Consider the following 17,880-nt stretch of genomic DNA (forward strand, 5'->3'; position numbering starts at 1 on the left):
CACATCCACCGCAACAGCGGCAAATACGGCTCAGCAGGAGCGCGTTGCGTTACATCGAATTAATCAGAGGCAGAGCCGCCGTTGTCTTAAAGAGACAGACAGTGATGAAAATACACCGTGCTGGGGCACAAAAAAAAACCCTTTTCTTTTTTACTCATTGCAGCTTTTGGCTTAGACGGACTCCTTTTCCAGGGTGACACGGCCCGGGACTCGTGCGCAGGGCAACTCCGGTGTCCAACTCCCGATGCGATCATAAATGAACTTTTAGAGTTACGGTAGCTGAGGGTTTATGTAATACAATCAGATAGCCAGAAAAATAGCATGATGCAATGATGCCTTGGTATTTATTGCCCATTATTTTATTTTTTTTAATTTACGGATTTTAAAACGTCTGCCAAGACCCTCTCAGTAACATCAACAGACCGAAGAGACAGAAAAGACACGTGCATTTGGAATACAGTAACTTTTATTACTGTAAAATTATTTACAAACTATATTTCCTGTTCATTTATATAGTCTCCACTTTGGTCAGTTTTTCAGACCATTGCCTTTTCCACATGATGAAATATCGTAAGACCCACATTGTGTAAACATCAGTATTTTTAATAGGCACACAATCATCAGCACAAACAAGGCAACATACCCTGCCTCTCAACTTGCATGCAATCATTCTCTCTCTCTCTCTCTCTCTCTCTCTCTCTCTCTCTCTCTCTCTCTCTCTCTCTCTCTCTCTCTCTCTCTCTCTCTCTCTCTCGCACAAAGACACACTAGGCTGCAGGCACCTCGGCACAATCTCCCACATTCACTAATAACCCCATCCTCCTCTTCATTCCTCTCTCCCTCCTTCCTTCCTCTTCCTCCTCCTCTTCTCACTGGGTATAGAGGGAGGCGGTGAAGACAATGTCCCTGCGAATGGCGAGAGAGGCCTTCTCCATCTTGCTCCCCAGCACCGAGTCTCCTATGATGCGAGCAGCTTGACGGACATCCTTCAGCACTTCGTCCAGACGCTGGATGCAGCGCACCACCGTCCCCTCCTGGACGTCGGTCAGCCGGGCGATCTCTGCAAATGGCTGGGGGCGGGAACAGGGGTCAGATGGGGTTGGGTGGGGTGAGGCGAGGCAGTGCAGCACAAGACAAGAATGGGGTGAGACAGATAAAGACAGGGTGGAGTGAGATGACGGCAGGATAGCAAGGGTCGGGAGAGGATGAGACAGGTGTGTCGCAAAGAGAGACAACACCACAAAGCCAAAGCAAATACAGGGCAATGTTAAGCAGTGTGGAGTGACTGGACCTTCTTTACAAAGTGATATCTGGAGAGTAGTCCCCACAAACGTCAACGCTAGAGTTCCAGCAATAAGTAACTGTTCTTCAACATATCATACATATTATTCCACAACATTTTATACAGGGGCTAAAGGAGATAAATGAAGCAGTTTTACTGTAAGGCTATAAGATGTAGTGCTGTGCAGGCTCTCACACTTATTCCCTCATAGTACAGACAAAAACTACTGTACATGGTTATTGCTAGTCATAAACCTATTTATATGTACATGCTTTGAACATAGTTATTTTTTTGTTAGCCTCAACATTGTGAGAAAGTTATTTCAACAAACTTTCTGCCTTTTTTTATCAATACTCTGCACCTTTGTGTTAATCTTATTCCTATTTTCAACCACAGCGGCCATTCTGAATGAAAATGAGATGTTTCACGACTGACCAATCCCATTATTAAACAATCGTCAAACACGGAAAGTCATCCTAAACAGTTATACGTGATTAATCAACAACATTACATGAAAAATGACAGTCATATTCATTAGTGCGGGAAGGGGAGGCTGCTCCCGCCAGTAGTGGCAGGTGGCTGTGTAACATCTTAAACCCAACAGCATGCCTAACTTCTCCTAACGCACAAATGCAAAAAAAACACAACATACCTTTATTTTAAACAGTGGGCTAGGGCTGCGTGGAGTGTACATTTTTAATAATAAAGTGAGTAAACACTCCATTCCAAATCTGCTACACACGCACCTTACAAACAAAACAATGATGTCATACTGTAGCGACTGGGGGAGGCGGCCGCTCTGACTGTCGGCAGTTCTGTGCTGGGGGAGCTCAATGGCTGATGGGACTGTTAATTTTAGATTTAAAATTGTGTTTTAATGATGTGGTGTTCATGTTGTGGTTATTCTGGTGTTGTTGTTTTGGGGGTTTGACTCAGACTAAGTTGGAGACAGTTTACTGACTAACTGACTGTAGGACCGTGACTGGGACTGATGTCGCCACTTGGGATATGGGGGCGGGCTGACAACAAACAACAACTTGTTGTCAGTTCTGAGCCCCCCCGCCCGTTCTGGCCGGTGTGAATAAAAGAGCACTGCCGGGGTTGTGCGGTGTATGGGGCACAAGAGTTGCGATTAAAAAGAGATCTCTGCCTCTTGACTCATTCTTCCACACCGGCTCGCCACAATACTTTTCGTTTCAGTTGGCAGCCCCCCTACTTAAAAAATCTTCCCGCATGCCTGGTCATAACTCCAAAACAATCAAAAATGAATTTAGTCCTGAAAAACGTTAACAGCCCTGTCTGATCCCATGATCAGACTGACTGTTTCTTGTGTAACTAATATTACTTTAAAGCGACGCCGCCTCCCATATGTGGCTCTGCAGTAAAGAGTGAAGCCTCACCATGCCTCTGGCCCAGCAGTACACCACTTCTGTCAGACCAAATTTAAACTGGCCAACAAAGTCCTCCACCGACTCCGCTATCCCACATTCCCTCTGCAGCTCACCAATACGCCGGGCCACCGACAGCACCTGATCAATGCTCTGTTGGGTGGGCGGGGGGGGGGGGGGCAGAGAGAGAGAGAGAGAGAGAGAGAGAGAGAGAGAGAGAGAGAGAGAGAGCGAGAGAGAGAGATGCAACAAATCAGTACTGTGTCAGGCTGACTTAAATCAGTCTGTTAATTTGATAGCCTTGAGAGGAGGGAACATTTCACTTGATTTCATTCACTGAGAGACCGTCACAATGGCTTAAGCTTAACACAGGGACAGAGAGGAGGGAGGTATGAGAGAGGGATGAATGATGTGGAGACAGACAGTTGTACAAGCAGCTCTTGAATGTATTCAACCACCGCTCAAATGAAACAGTAGCCCTCCCTCTGGACGTTCACGTTCTTCTACTCTCCCGACATCCGAGACTGGCACTCATGTTTAGGGAATCTGTTCACAAACTGTGCTTGGTCCACTCTACAAGGACGACAAGTCCTAGTAGAGTAAAAAAAAGTGCTGTGCATACAGAAGTTGGTCATCACTAATTCAGACCCTTATAAAGCATATAAAGCGCTTCCATGTATAAAGACCACCTGACAACCAATGGCGACAGTGTGTGTGTGTGTGTGTGTGTGTGTGTGTGTGTGTGTGTGTGTGTGTGTGTGTGAGAACACAAGAGAGAATAAGCAACTAAGTGAGTAAGTGAACTGAGTGATTCAGGTGAAATACCCTTCCTACCGGCAAAGACAAGTTGTGTATCGAATCTAGCACAAGACACTGGCGAGAATGCGTGTGTGTGTGTGTGTGTGTGTGTGTGTGTGTGTGTGTGTGTTTGTGTGCCACCAACAGAAGAGGCAATATGGTTGTCACTACAGTCTGCACAGTTTTTCCACTTATAAATTTACACTTTTGTTTCAATTCTAATACTTTGCTGCTGCCTACACCCACTTCAAAAAGGTGGAGGTCAGAAGTGATGGCTCTAGGTTCAGACTTTTCCATCACTCGGTTCCAAAATGGTGGAGTGAGCTCTCATATTCCACCAGGGCTGCAGACTTGTTTACTTCATTCAATAAAGGCCTGAGAAAATGTTTTTTTTTTCAGGCCTACCACAATCCATGGACGGCCCTAAGGATGACGGTGATGAGTTTTGTACAGCTACAGTTTAGTATTTTGAATCCCTAGTCACAAATACGTACTGACCTACCTGTCGCATACTTACACTAATTACACTTGGTATGACATCTCTTGGCTATATGATCACTAGTCATTGCTCTAAGATGCCTGCAGGTTGACACACACACAAACACACACACACACATATACAGTGCATCCGGAAAGTATTCACACCCCTTCACTTTCCCCACATGTTGTTATGTTACAGCCTTATTCCAAAATGGATTAAATTCCTTTTTTTCTCATCAATCTACACACAATACCCCATAATGACAAAGCGAAAAAGGTTTTGTAGAAATTTTTGCAAATTTATTAAAAATAAAAAACTGAAATATTGCATGTACATAAGTATTCACACCCTTTGCTATGACACTCAAAATTGAGCTCAGGTTCATCCTGTTTCCATTGATCATCCTTGAGATGTTTCTACATCTTGATTGGAGTCCACCTGTAGTAAATTCAATTGATCGGACATGATTTGGAAAGGCACACACCTGTCTGTATAAGGTCCCACTGTTGACAGTGCATGTCAGAGCAGAAACCAAGCCATGAAGTCAAAGGAATTGTCTGTGGACCGCCAAGACAGGATTGTATCGAGGCACAGATCTGGGGAAGGGTACAAAAAAATTTCTACAGCTTTGAAGGTCCCGAAGAGCACAGTGGTCTCCATCATTCGTAAATGGAAGAAGATGGATCCACCAGGACTCTTCCTAGAGCTGGCCCCCCAGCCAAACTGAGCAATCGGGGGAGAAGGGCCTTGGTCAGGGAGGTGACCAAGAACCCGATGGTCACTCTGACAGAGCTCCAGCGTTCCTCTGTGGAGATGGGAGAACCTTCCAGAAGGACAACCATCTCTGCAGCACTCCACCAATCAGTCCTTTATGGTAGAGTGGCCAGACGGAAGCCTCTGCTCAGTAAAAGGCACATGACAGCCCGCTTGGAGTTTGCCAGAAAGCACCTAAAGGACTCTCAGACCATGAGAAACAAGATTCTCTGGTCTGATGAAACCAAGATTGAACTCTTTGGCCTGAATACCAAACGTCACATCTGGAGGAAACCAGGCACCTCTCATCACCTTGCTAATACCATCCCTACAGTGAAGCATGGTGGTGGCAGCATCATGCTGTGGGGATGGTTTTTCAGTGGCAGGAACTGGGAGACTAGTCAGGATCGAGGGAAAGAAGAATGGAGCAAAGTACAGAGAGATCCTTCATGTAAACCTGCTCCAGAGCGCTCAGGACCTCAGACTGGGGCGAAGGTTTACCTTTCAACACGACAATGACCCTAAGCACACAGCCAAGACAACGAAGGAGTGGCTTCGGGACAAGTCTGTGAATGTCCTTGAGTGGCCCAGCCAGAGCCCAGACCTGAACCCCATTGAACATCTCTGGAAAGACCTGAAAATAGCTGTGTAGCGACGCTCCCCATCTAACCTTACAGAGCTCGAGAGGATTTGCAGAGAAGAATGGGAGGAATACCCCAAATATAGGTATGCCAAGCTTGTAGCTTCATACCCAAGAAGACTTGAGGCTGTAATCACTGCCAATGGTGCCTCAACCAAGTACTGAGTAAAGGGTGTGAATACTTATGTACATGCAATATTTTTATTTTTAATGAATTTGCAAAAATTTCTACAAAATCTTTTTCACTTTGTCATTATGGGGTATTGTGTGTAGATTGATGAGAGAAAAAGGGAATTTAATCCATTTTGGAATAAGGCCGTAACATAACAAAATGTGGGGAAAGTGAAGGGGTGTGAATACTTTCTGGATGCACTGTATATACACAGTGAATGTAATAAGTCTACACTTCCATTATGTGGTGTATACTAACTACTATTTAACATGAGTTTGAATGTGATTGGTTAATTCTGAACACAGCCACATCCCCAAGTAGCACTGTGCACACTTGTGCAACCAGGTTATTGTTATGTTTTGTATTTTTTTTGTTTCTTCCTTAAAGTTTTTCTGATTGTTTTTCACTTTATTTTTATAGACTGCAATTTCACATTAAGGGTGGAAAAAGTTCTGAAATTATTTATTTTGGTTTCATTTTTTTACATCACAAAAATCTGTCATTTTAACAGGGGGGTATAGACTTTTGTAGAATTCTTATGTTACCGTACACACACACACACACACACACACACACACACACACACACACACACACACATACAGACACAAGCGCCTTGCTTTTTGGCCCCTCCTTTTTCTTACCTCCTGTAGCGTGTTGGTGATGTGAGGCTCCACCTGCGTGTTCTGCGTGAAGACCAGACAGGACAGCAGGGCGACGCTCTCCTCGGGTGCCAGCAGGCTCAGGGCGTTCTCAAACAGCAGCTCTGTCAGCAGCAGCTCATGGCTGCTGATCTGACAGGCCACACGGCCCTTCAGCTGCACCACCAAGTTGCTGTCCACATACTTCAGGGACTGGAGGACCTGGGCAGACCCAGCAAGGGTATAAACCAATGATCCTAAGCTCCACCAGTTTAGGTTTCTTGTTCAAAATTATAAACTGTACCCAAAATGTCACCTCTTTGACTGAACCGTGACATTTTAATTGGTGTTTTCTTATATTTGACATTTTGGCCGTTTGGCTGATGCAGCTTATTCAGCATGACTTGGCTCTACTACATTGTTCCTGATAAACCCACGTTTTAAAAAAATGTGTTTTAATATGACTTGTGCCAGTGTTAGCCAATCATATGTCATGGATATGCAGGTCTCCATTTCAATCAAACACTAAACCAGCTGATTTGATTAAAAAAAATACCCTCAATCACATCGGGGGGTAATACGTAGTGAGACCAGCTGAAGTATTTTTTGGCTGAATTGAAAATAAGGACGCTTTTGGCCCCCCATCTGCACATGGCCATGGACCATCAGTTTATGCCAATGTCTGCCGATGATGATCATCTGGTCGAGCTGCTGTTAGCTATGCCATGTGCCTCAGGAGATGAACAGTAAAAATTTTTTTTTGATTTCCCCCCTTTTTCTCCCCAATTGTACTTGGCCAATTACCCTATTTTCCGAGCCGTCCCGGTCGCTGCTCCCCCCCTCTGCAGATCCAGGGAGGGCTGCAGACTACCACATGCCTCCTCTGATACATGTGGAGTCGCCAGCCGCTTCTTTTTACCTGACAGTGAGGAGTTTCACCAGGGGGACATAGTGTGTGGGAGGATCATGTTATTCCCCCCAGTTCCCCCTCCCCCCTGAACAGGCCCCCCTACTGACCAGAGGAGGCGCTAGTGCAGCGACCAGGACACACCCACATCCGTCTTCCCACCTGCAGACACGGCCAATTGTGTCTGTAGGGATGCCCGGCCAAGCCGGAGGCAACATGGGCATTCAAACTGGTGATCCTCGTGTTGGTCGGCAATAGAATAGATGCTACCCGGACACCCAGATGAACAGTAATTATCATTATATAGGAAATATCAACAACTGTTTAGCACAATTCTGTGCAAAATCCAACTTTATGAGACCAAGAAATTAAGGCTTTTTAGACTTCATTTTCTCTTTTGCTATTTGGAAAATTACCATTTTAGGTCAACTGTGGGGAAAAAAAGACCCCAACATGAGTTTTATTGTGTCTGTGTGTGGGATTAAATCTCTCTTACCTTGATCCTCTGGTGGTATTCGGGCAGCAGGGACAAGGACTGGTCAGACACCAGGAACTTCAGCTTTTCTAGCTCTTCCTTTACACTCATCCTCTCTTGCACCCGCATATACTGAACAACAGAAAATAAACACATACGCACGCACGCACGCACACACACACACAGCAAGACATGCATACAAACTGATATTAAGATGTATGCTCACACCCTTTTGAGGTGTTAGCATAACTACACTATTGAGCATGCATAAAGACATATGCTAACACCCATGTATAAGGATATGTACGCTAACAAAGACACACAAACACCTACATACAGACAGACACACACAATGCTGCAAAGACGCACAAGCTCACATGTACACGGACAAGAATACACCCACAGACATAGACACAGATACATGCACATGCGCACATATTACTGAAGCTCAGTACATAACACCAGTGCTGCAGCATTTGGCCTGATTTCAGTAAACAGTGTTGTATCCTACAGGAGAGGAAAGTGCTACCGATACCAAAATACTCACTGACAACAGAAAAAGATCTCTGTGACTAAATAACATAAACCCACTGAGGCCAATCACGGTATATGAAGGGTCTGTATAGCTGACTATATCACATGACAGCTAAGCCTTTCCGGTACGTACACCTCTGCACACATACACAGGGATGTGTGAAGCGATAAAAGATGTGAGGGAACTGCAATACTGCCTGTGAGAGCTCATTATCATGAAATGTAGCAGGACAACTGGCAGTGTGTGTGTGTGTGTGTGTGTGTGTGTGTGTGTGTGTTTGTGCGTGTATGAGTGATGGTTCTAATGATGTGCAGTTTCAACGTATCCTCTCAGTAAGACAATGATTAGCCAGAGCACCGTGCCTATACTAGTAATTATAGGACAGCCAGCGTGCTCCTGCTCTCCTCTTATCTCTCCAACACAAGGCTGCCAGTGAGACGGCACACAACACGAGGTGACATGATTTAAATTTGTGTGTCGTGTTGCTTTTGTAAAGCCAGATGCAAAGCTCAGGATGTAAAGTAGAGCTGATGGGGGGAATAAAGGAGAACTGACAGTAGAGTGAACGAAAGAACCGAATGAAGGCAGCAAGAGGACCAACTGCAGTCTAAGCGAAGCAGCATTGTAGATGTGTGCCGGTGAAAGAAATTAAGGGAAGGAGGGGAAAGAGGGAAGGATGTCCTGACACGCACACACATACGGCCGGACTTCATCGATATGCATGCTTGTTTGATTCTGTGACCTCCAAAACACTTTTTTGGGGGTTGGATTCTCCCCAGTTGTATCCGGACAATTACCCCACTCTTCCGAGCCATCCCGGTTGCTGCTCCACCCCCTCTGCCGATCCGGGGAGGGCTGCAGACTACCACATGCCTCCTCCGATACATGTGGAGTCGGCAGTTGCTTCTGTTCACCTGACAGTGAGAAGTTTCTCCAGGGGAACATAGCATGTGGAAGGATCACGTTATTCCCCCCGGTCCCCCCCCCCCCGAACAGGCGCCCCGACTGACCAGAGGAGGTGCTAGTGCAGTGACCAGGACACATACCCACATCCGGCTTCCCACCTGCAGACACAGCCAATTGTGTCTGGAGGGACGCCCGACCAAGCCAGAGGTAACACGGGGATTCGAACCGGGATCCCTGTGTTGGTAGGCCAATGGAATAGACCGCTATGCTACCCGGATGCCCCAAAACATATTTTACCAAAGTTTGAAGGATCGCTCATTTAAAAAACAACACTCCCTGGTAGCAATACTTTGTTACACTGCTCATATTCCTTTCATGTTACAACCACAAAAAAGAAACAATAGCATCCTCTTTGAAAAACAGAGAAAACTTAGTGATTGCTAACAGCCATCTAATGTCATCAACTGCTAGTTGATGACATTCATTGGTGGTCACCCGGGGACGAGTATGACTGTCCTCCCTCTGGGTCCTCAGGTGGACGTAGAGGCTGATCCTGGAGCCACATAATGGGAGGACACCTGTGCGTGACAGCTTTTTACGTGGAGTGGCTGATGCGCCTGCAGCCACACCAAGGTCCACAGCGGGTGACCAGAGTCCAATGGTATGAAGAACCAAGATGATTGGGGACCACCCTCTGTTGCAGCCTTCATCCACCTTCACTGCCGTTGTGACCTGGAGACATCTTCCGCCAGTTCTGCCGTTGAGGTCTTTGGTGGATCGCGCTTCATCTGGAGCCTCCCCCCTTGACCTATCCACCTTGGGTGACCCTACCAGCAGCCAAGCTCCGGGCAGCATAGCTCTTGGGATCATTGGTACATGCAAGCTTCTCCACCACAGCAAGGTGGCGATCCAGGAGCTATTATTAGCACACTATCAGCCACAGAAAGAAAACTTAACGAGTTTTTTTCTTTCTTCTTTTTTTCTTTTTCTTTTTGCCTTCTAAGCTTTTTCACAGAGGTTAGAGGTGCTCAAAGTGTGCCGGCAACAGCTTAATGTAATAGATAAAGGAATGAGGATAATCACAGTTTTGGGGTAATTTTCCTTTATAGTGATAGTGAGAGGGAGAACTAATAAACATTATTTTTGTTGCAAGTGCAACCGTAACAAAATTGAAACAGTAATGGTGGTGAAAAATGCTGCTTAGATGCTAGAATGGCGAAGAAGAAATATTAAGAAGCCTGAAGATTTGTTGAACAGCACACCTACACCCAAAACTTTGCAAAGAGGTTTGAATATAAAGAATTAAGGACGGAAACATTATGGTCACTGCCAATAACTAATCAATCCAATTTTGTCCATCCCTTTGTAATTAAAAGGCTCCTTGCTTAATGGTAGCTAGCTGGCATGATAAACAGCACTAAAGAGTCAGTAGTCTATTTTTATGATAGCTGTAACAGATGGGGAAATGCCCTGTATTGTGCATATTGCCTTCTCAAAACATGTAAAATACATTCTCTATTCTCAGATTTTTTTGGGAGGCTCACAGACAACAGAAGGGACTTTGAATTCAAAGTAGATATCACTGGCACACTTTGGACACTTGGAAAAACCTCAAGAGACAAAAAGATAGACATACAGGCATCAACACACACACACACACACACACACACACACACACACACACACACACACACACACACACACACACACACACACACACACACACCTACCTGCTCTGGGAAGGTGGGGGAATGGATACATTTGAACTCTTTGAGGCTTTCCTGAAGCACGTGCAGCCTCATGGAGCCCTCCACCACGTCAATGCTCTTCAGCTGGAGGTCGTTCACTGGGTCGAGGGTTTTGATCCCAGCTGGATTGGCCTCGGCCAACCGGAGGAGCTCCTGTGTCGCTGTGGATATGGCTTGGCCAGGAGGATCATTACTAGGTGAACGAAAGAAGAGAGGCGAAAAAGAGAAGTACCACATAAGGAAAAAGCACAGGATGGAGAAGAACCAAAGATAGAACAAAGGGGAAAAAACAGTCCTCTTAATGGCAGCTGTACATTTGTGTTACAGTTACAATTTGTTATGCGCTCCATTTTAGCCAAAGCACTTTGATAATGTCAGGTGGTCTAACACAAATAGCTACTTTCTCTCTATGTACAGAACTAGAGACCTCAATTAACCCCATTCCATAGACTGTAAAGAGAGCCTTCTCATTAAAATGATGCATCAATGTACCACAGACATATATGACAAAACGACAGATACGTTCAAATACGTGAGTACAGAGGCATAAAGACAGGCTCTAACAACAAAGCAAATAGACTCTTCTAAACACACATAGTCGAGAGGATATTTACTTAGCGGGTGATCCAGTTCTGTTGAATTATTTTTTTTGGTTGCTATTTAAACAGTAAGGCAGCTGAGATAGACACATACAGGAGACCCAGGACAGCAGGTGCTAGTGGGATCCCTAATCACACACACACACACACACACACACACACACACACACACACACACACACACACACACACACACACTTCTTGTCTTTCACCTCAACTCAGACTCCAACTCAAACTGCAGAAGCACCTGGGTGTTGCAAAAAAAAAAAAAAAAAAAATCAACTGTTCTCAGTTAGTCTTTCCCTGGATAAGTAGTGGTGAGGGAAAAAAAGTGAACTAAATAAGACATATAAACACACATGCAAGCACAAGCACCAACCCACATACCTGAAACGTGGCTGTTGTCTCTTGTGGTAGTTGTCGATGATCCTGTCGGGGATCACCTTTAATGTTTTGGTTGTGATGGCGGAAATGTCCTGCAGATTCAGCTTCCGCACTGTGTGACTACAAGGGCCTGAAACAAGGAGACGCACGTGCAGACGCAGGCAGACATACACACACACACACACACACACACACACACACACACACACACACACACACACGTGTGCAAACAGAGGAAATCCTATGGTCACGCATCATGCGTACATCATATGACATCGCTGTTAAATGTATGCCTGAAACATACATGTGAATGTGTTACATGTTTTTAATCAGAGTGACGGATGTGAGGGGTTAAAATGGACCCAACTATGTGTTAATACATTTATGTATTGTTTACAGTATAATATCGCATATTTCAGCATATATAAGGGAACAAACCTTCAGGTATGAACAGGGCAGTGTTGTAGAGGTGAGGGAAAGTGCTAGCATTGAGGCTGTTTGGGTCTCCCTCCTCGTTGCCCTTCTCACAGATGATAAGAGCTGTGAATGTGCGATTCACAGAGTCGCTGGACACCTGGCATGGGGACAGGACAGGTCAGGGAAATGAAACGGGAGCAATAACAAGATTAGAGGCTTTCACATTAGATGACGAATCAACCCAGAATGCACTCATACAGACTTAGATACACAGATAAATATACAACCAGACAAATCCATGCACACTTATTTGCATACACAAATGCATGTGCAGATTTTGCTGGCGCTGGCTCTGTCTTTGAAGTACATGCAAGCACTCACACAAACAGGAGGACCTTCATAACATCTTATTACATCAAGCTGGGTGTGTAGATGCTCAGACAGTGTTCCTGTCTTTGTCTGCTACCACTTACAAAGCTGCGATGACAGACAGACAGACAGACAGACAGACAGACAGACAGACAGACAGACAGACAGACAGACAGACAGACAGACACACATACACACACACACACACACACACCTACCTACCTGCAGGATAACTCCCAGAGCATTGAGATGCTGTTTGTTGTTGATGAGGATAACACGGCCGACAGACAGTGCTTTCAGCCCGCTGACAGACTCCAGAGTAGCGTGCTGAAGGTGACGACAGAGATGAAATGAAGGCGATAAGCCAGGCAGTAGTTACATTTAAGTCAAGGTTACTTTTTTCTGAGAAATTGGTTCACGTAAGCCGTGTGAAATAGCATTTGTGTCGAAAAAAAAAAAGATTTGATCTGGAGAAAGACAGCAAAAATAAATAAACAAATAAATAAAATGTATTTATTTATGCTGCGGGAGGGAAGGGCTTCGCTGCAGTGCGAATGCTGTTTTCTTATGAACAAAGAAGTACAAACAATTTTGTGACTGTATTGATGAATATGTATTTTTGTTAATGCATATTGATTTATAGCAGTGATATGTATAAATGGCAGCCCGGTGGTGCAGTGATTAGCACTGCTGCCTCACAGCAAGAAGGTCCTGGGTTCAAACCCCTGGGTTGTCCAACCTTGGGGGTCATCCCAGGTCGTCCTCTGTGTGGAGTTTGCATGTTCTCCCCGTGTCTGTGGTGGGTTTTCTCTGGGTTCTCCGGTTTCCCCCACCATCAAAAAGACATGCATGTTAGGGTTAATACTCCTGTCTGTGCCCCTGACCAAGGCAATGGGAAACGACCCGGAGTTGGTCTCCGGGTGCTGCACGGCAGCTGCCCACTGCTCCTAGCTACACAGCTAGGACGGACGAGTTAAATGCAGAGCATCATTTCCCTACGGGGATCAATAAAGTATCTCAAAATAGAAAAAATAAAAAAAGTAAATCTAAAATAATGGAAAATTACTAGTTTAGTGGCGTGTGTGTGTGTGTGTGTGTGTGTTTGAGTACAGTGAAGGGAGTGTGTGTAGTGGGGAGGATTTGATAAGGAAGGTATGCACTATTGAGAAGTCAGTTGGAAGCAGTTCTTTTACAGTTTGTATGAGTCTGTCCACCTATCTGTGTGGGATTGTGTACAGGGATACATACAAGTATGTGTGTGTCTGTGTGTGTGCACCTGAAGGGCCTCGGTGGTGATACGAAGCTCGGTCACAGTGTGGTAGTAGGACAGCAGATCAGACAGCTGTCCCTCTGTGTCCAGAGGAGGCAGAGAAGACAGAGTCTGGTTCAGTTCCTTGATCCTCTTCTCATGGGTCTGGCACAGAAGGGAAGACTGGCACTTTATACGGCCTGATTTTACGACAGTGATTTGTCATTTACCATGACTCAGTATCCAACAGCACAAATATACACTCACCAGCCACTTTATTAGGCACACCTGTCCAACTGCTCGTTAACGCAAATTTCTAATCAGCCAATCACATGGCAGCAACTCAATGCATTTAGGCATGTAGACATGGTCAAGACGATCTGCTGCAGTTCAAACCGAGCATCAGAAACGGGAAGAAAGGTGATTTAAGTGACTTTGAACGTGGCATGGTTGTTGGTACCAGACGGGCTGGTCTGAGTATTTCAGAAACTGCTGATCTACTGGGATTTTCACGCACAACCATCTCTAGGGTTTACAGAGAATGGTCCGAAAAAGAGAAAATATCCAGTGAGCGGCAGTTCTGTGGGCGAAAAGGCCTTGTTGATGCCAGAGGTCAGAGGAGAATGGCCAGACTGGTTCGAGCTGATAGAAAGGCAACAGTAACTCAAATAACCACTCATTACAACCGAGGTATGCAGAAGAGCATCTCTGAACGCACAACACGTCGAACCTTGAGGCAGATGGGCTACAGCAGCAGAAGACCACACCGGGTGCCACTCCTGTCAGCTAAGAACAGGAAACTGAGGCTACAATTCGCACAGGCTCACCAACATTGGACAATAGAAGATTGGAAAAACGTTGCCTGGTCTGATGAGTCTCGATTTCTGCTGCGACATTCGGATGGTAGGGTCAGAATTTGGCGTCAACAACATGAAAGCATGGATCCATCCTGCCTTGTATCAACGGTTCAGGCTGTTCAACGGTTCATCGTGTCAACGCCACAGCCTACCTGAGTATTGTTGCTGACCATGTCCATCCCTTTATGACCACAGTGTTCCCATCTTCTGATGGCTACTTCCAGCAGGATATACCACCATGTCATAAAGCTCGAATCATCTCAGACTGGTTTCTTGAACATGACAATGAGTTACTGTACTCAAATGGCCTCCACAGTCACCAGATCTCAATCCAATAGAGCACCTTTGGGATGTGGTGCACCGGGAGATTCGCATCATGGATGTGCAGCCAACAAATCTGCAGCAACTGCGTGATGCTATCATGTCAATATGGACCAAACTCTCTGAGGAATGTTTCCAGTACCTTGTTGAATCTATGCCACGAAGGATTAAGGCAGTTCTGAAGGCAAAAGGGGGTCCAACCCAGTACTAGCAAGGTGTACCTAATAAAGTGGCCAGTGAGTGTATGTGGGAGATGAGAGGAGAGGTGAAGGAGAACAGGCAAACAGAGAGGCAAGAGAAATAGAAAGATCGTCACGAAAGTAAGAACGAGTGAGAGAGGAAGAATATCTTTTAGTTTTGATGTTTCCAGTTTCGAATAGCTTATATCATGACACACATTTCTCTATTCCATTCTGTGCAAGACTGAACTTCACCTGTATAGCACTTCAAATGTCTAACACCCTCCCCCTCCAGCCCCCTGACAAAAAAACCCTCTAAAATATCATTAAGTTCCTGTTCTTTTCTGCTCCTCATATTATTCTCCTCTGCTCGGTTGTGTTGTGTCTGTCTCTGTGTGCAGTTGTGTAGCAGTGTAGGTTACCTGGGGGTCTCTGTGGCTCTCAGAGAAGCTCCTCTTCATCATGTCGGTGACTCGGAGGGCCTCCACTCGCAGCAGGTTGAGAATCATGGTGTAGGTCAGTCTGAACTGGGAATGGAGGACGGTAGGTTTACCCTGGTGGGACACAGGAGGAATGCTGTCGTCACAACACTGTTTTACTGTGAACATTTTCACAATTTTGTTGTAGTATGAAATTCTCGTTTGGCTTGCCCTCCTCTGATGTGAGATCACTTGACTGACATCCAAATATCTGCCTATGTATTGAACATTTCAGAGCAGGCTTGCTGTTTGAAGTAATGCTTTGCTTCATGTTCCCACAATTTCAAACAACCAACCAAATTAGCACGATGAGAAGTTGAAAATAACACTCTCGGTGTCCAGGTAGTGTAGCGGTCTATTCCGCTGCCCAATAACACGGGGCTCGCCGGTTCGAATCCTCATGTTACCTCTGGCTTGGTCAGGCATCCCTACAGACACAATTGGCTGTGTCTGTGGGTGGGAAGCCAGATGTGGGTATGTGTCCTGGTTGCTGCACTAGCACCTCCTCTAGTCAGTTGGGCCGCCTGTTCGGGGGGGAGGGAGAACTGGGGGGAATAGCGTGATCCTCCCATGCACTACATCCCCTTGGCAAAACTCCTGTCAGGTGAAAAGAAGCAGCTGGCGACTCCACATGTACCGCCAGATCGGCAGAGGGGGTGGAGTAGCGACCGGGATGGTTCGGAAAATAGGTAATTGGCCAAGTACAATTGGGGAGAAAAAGGGGGGGGAATAAATAAATAACACACTCTAGTCACAAATTAAAGGTTTAGTAAAAACACTGGCATGCAGCAATCACTGAAGAACAGCCAGAATAAATTTGGGGTGAGGCTTTTTTTTCCCAGACAGAATGGACAGCTGTCCCTCTGGTAGTCTGCCTCAATGGCCTGATGCTCTTCTCATGGGCCCGGCACTGAAGGGAGACTTCTGCCATTACTATTTGGTAATTGTAGTTCAAATACAACATCTCTTTAAACTGAAAGTATGTAGAATCTAACCCTATTCTAAAAAAATAGACCCAATAACAACTGGACATAATTGTTGGTGGATCAACAATGGTAGTTCTTCATCTTTGGTGACTTATAGAAGGATGCACTGAATTTAAATACACTCCTTTCCACACTGCCACAAAGACAAGTTAAAAATAGGCCAATCTCTGTTTAAAGTGAACCTAATCCCGATAGCACTTTTTCGAGTTTGCTACCATGTGAAGGTGACAAACCCTCGATAAGTGCTGCTGGCCTTGGGGTACATCTCAAGTCCCTTATTTGATATTTCCTCGCTTGAACTGGAAGTAGTTCTGGTCCGCCATTTTGAAGGCAGTCCCAACACTCTTATGTCTGCTCTGAGGAGCAAGGATCAAGGAGCAAGGAAGGATCTCCGAGGAGCCATGAGCGAGGATACACAAGAGAAGCCTTCCCGGAAGACTTTCAGCTGAACGCCATGATGTATAATTACTCTGTTCCGCACATCTGGCACATTTGAACGAGATGGTGGAGATACAGCACAAGTGTATGTGCTCGTTAATGCAAGAAGATGGGGAACTCCGCTGTGCCACCGTCATCAGAAACAGACCTCGCTTCAAATGACATTTCAGAGCAAAGGACATCTTATTTCTCTAAGAACATATTTCCTTGTGTCTTCCCTCCTCGCATGGCTTCGTGTCTCTCCATGCATCCCCGGTGGGAGGGACTTTGACGCAAGGAAAAGACGCAAGTGAGGGAAATGGACTTGAGCCAAATGATGTAAGCATAGCAGGGTAAACACAGCTGCAGCTAACAACATAAATGATGGATCCGTTTGATTTTATTTTTTATTTTTCGGATTTTTCCCACCCCTTTTTCTACCCCAATTGTACTCGGCCAATTGCCCCACCCTTCCGAGCCATCATGATCTTTGCTCCACCCTGTCTGCAAATCCAGGGAGGGCTGCAGTTTTGCCAGGGGAACGTAGTGCGTGGGAAGATCACGCTATTGCCCCGTTCCCCCTCCCCCCCGAACAGGCAACCCGACCAACCAGAGGAGGCACTAGTGCAGCGACCAGGACACATACCCACATCCGGCTCCCCACCCGCAGACACGGCCAATTGTGTCTGTAGGGACGCCCGACCAAGCCGGAGGTAACATTGGGATTCGAACCAGCGATCCTCGTGTTGGTAGGCAACGAAATAGACTGCCACGCTACCCAGACACCTGGATGTGCTAATGAGCACAAACACTGGCAACAGTCAATAGTTCTGTCAGTGCTGTTTTTCACCTTTAGATAGTAGCAAACTCACTAAAGTGCTTAATGGTTTGAAGCAAA

The 17,880-nt window shown here is 45.7% G+C and overlaps 1 protein-coding gene across 1 annotated transcript in view; it reads right to left on the minus strand.

The window, feature by feature from the left end:
• Positions 1 to 503: 503 nt before the first annotated feature.
• The window catches only part of skic2 (SKI2 subunit of superkiller complex), a 40,075-nt gene continuing 22,698 nt past the window's right edge, over positions 504 to 17,880 (minus strand). Inside the window, exons 20-29 of the mRNA XM_056298455.1 lie at positions 15,523 to 15,654; positions 13,771 to 13,908; positions 12,717 to 12,821; positions 12,147 to 12,282; positions 11,712 to 11,838; positions 10,708 to 10,918; positions 7,558 to 7,668; positions 6,158 to 6,376; positions 2,683 to 2,823; positions 504 to 1,070 (exon numbers count right to left, since the gene is read on the minus strand). Of these exons, the coding sequence (XP_056154430.1) occupies positions 870 to 1,070; positions 2,683 to 2,823; positions 6,158 to 6,376; positions 7,558 to 7,668; positions 10,708 to 10,918; positions 11,712 to 11,838; positions 12,147 to 12,282; positions 12,717 to 12,821; positions 13,771 to 13,908; positions 15,523 to 15,654 (1,521 nt within the window). The 3' untranslated portion in view covers positions 504 to 869. The remainder of the gene's footprint in view (positions 1,071 to 2,682; positions 2,824 to 6,157; positions 6,377 to 7,557; positions 7,669 to 10,707; positions 10,919 to 11,711; positions 11,839 to 12,146; positions 12,283 to 12,716; positions 12,822 to 13,770; positions 13,909 to 15,522; positions 15,655 to 17,880) is intronic.

The sequence above is a fragment of the Lampris incognitus genome, chromosome 18 (genome assembly GCF_029633865.1).
Source record: "Lampris incognitus isolate fLamInc1 chromosome 18, fLamInc1.hap2, whole genome shotgun sequence".
Lineage (NCBI taxonomy): Eukaryota > Metazoa > Chordata > Actinopteri > Lampriformes > Lampridae > Lampris > Lampris incognitus.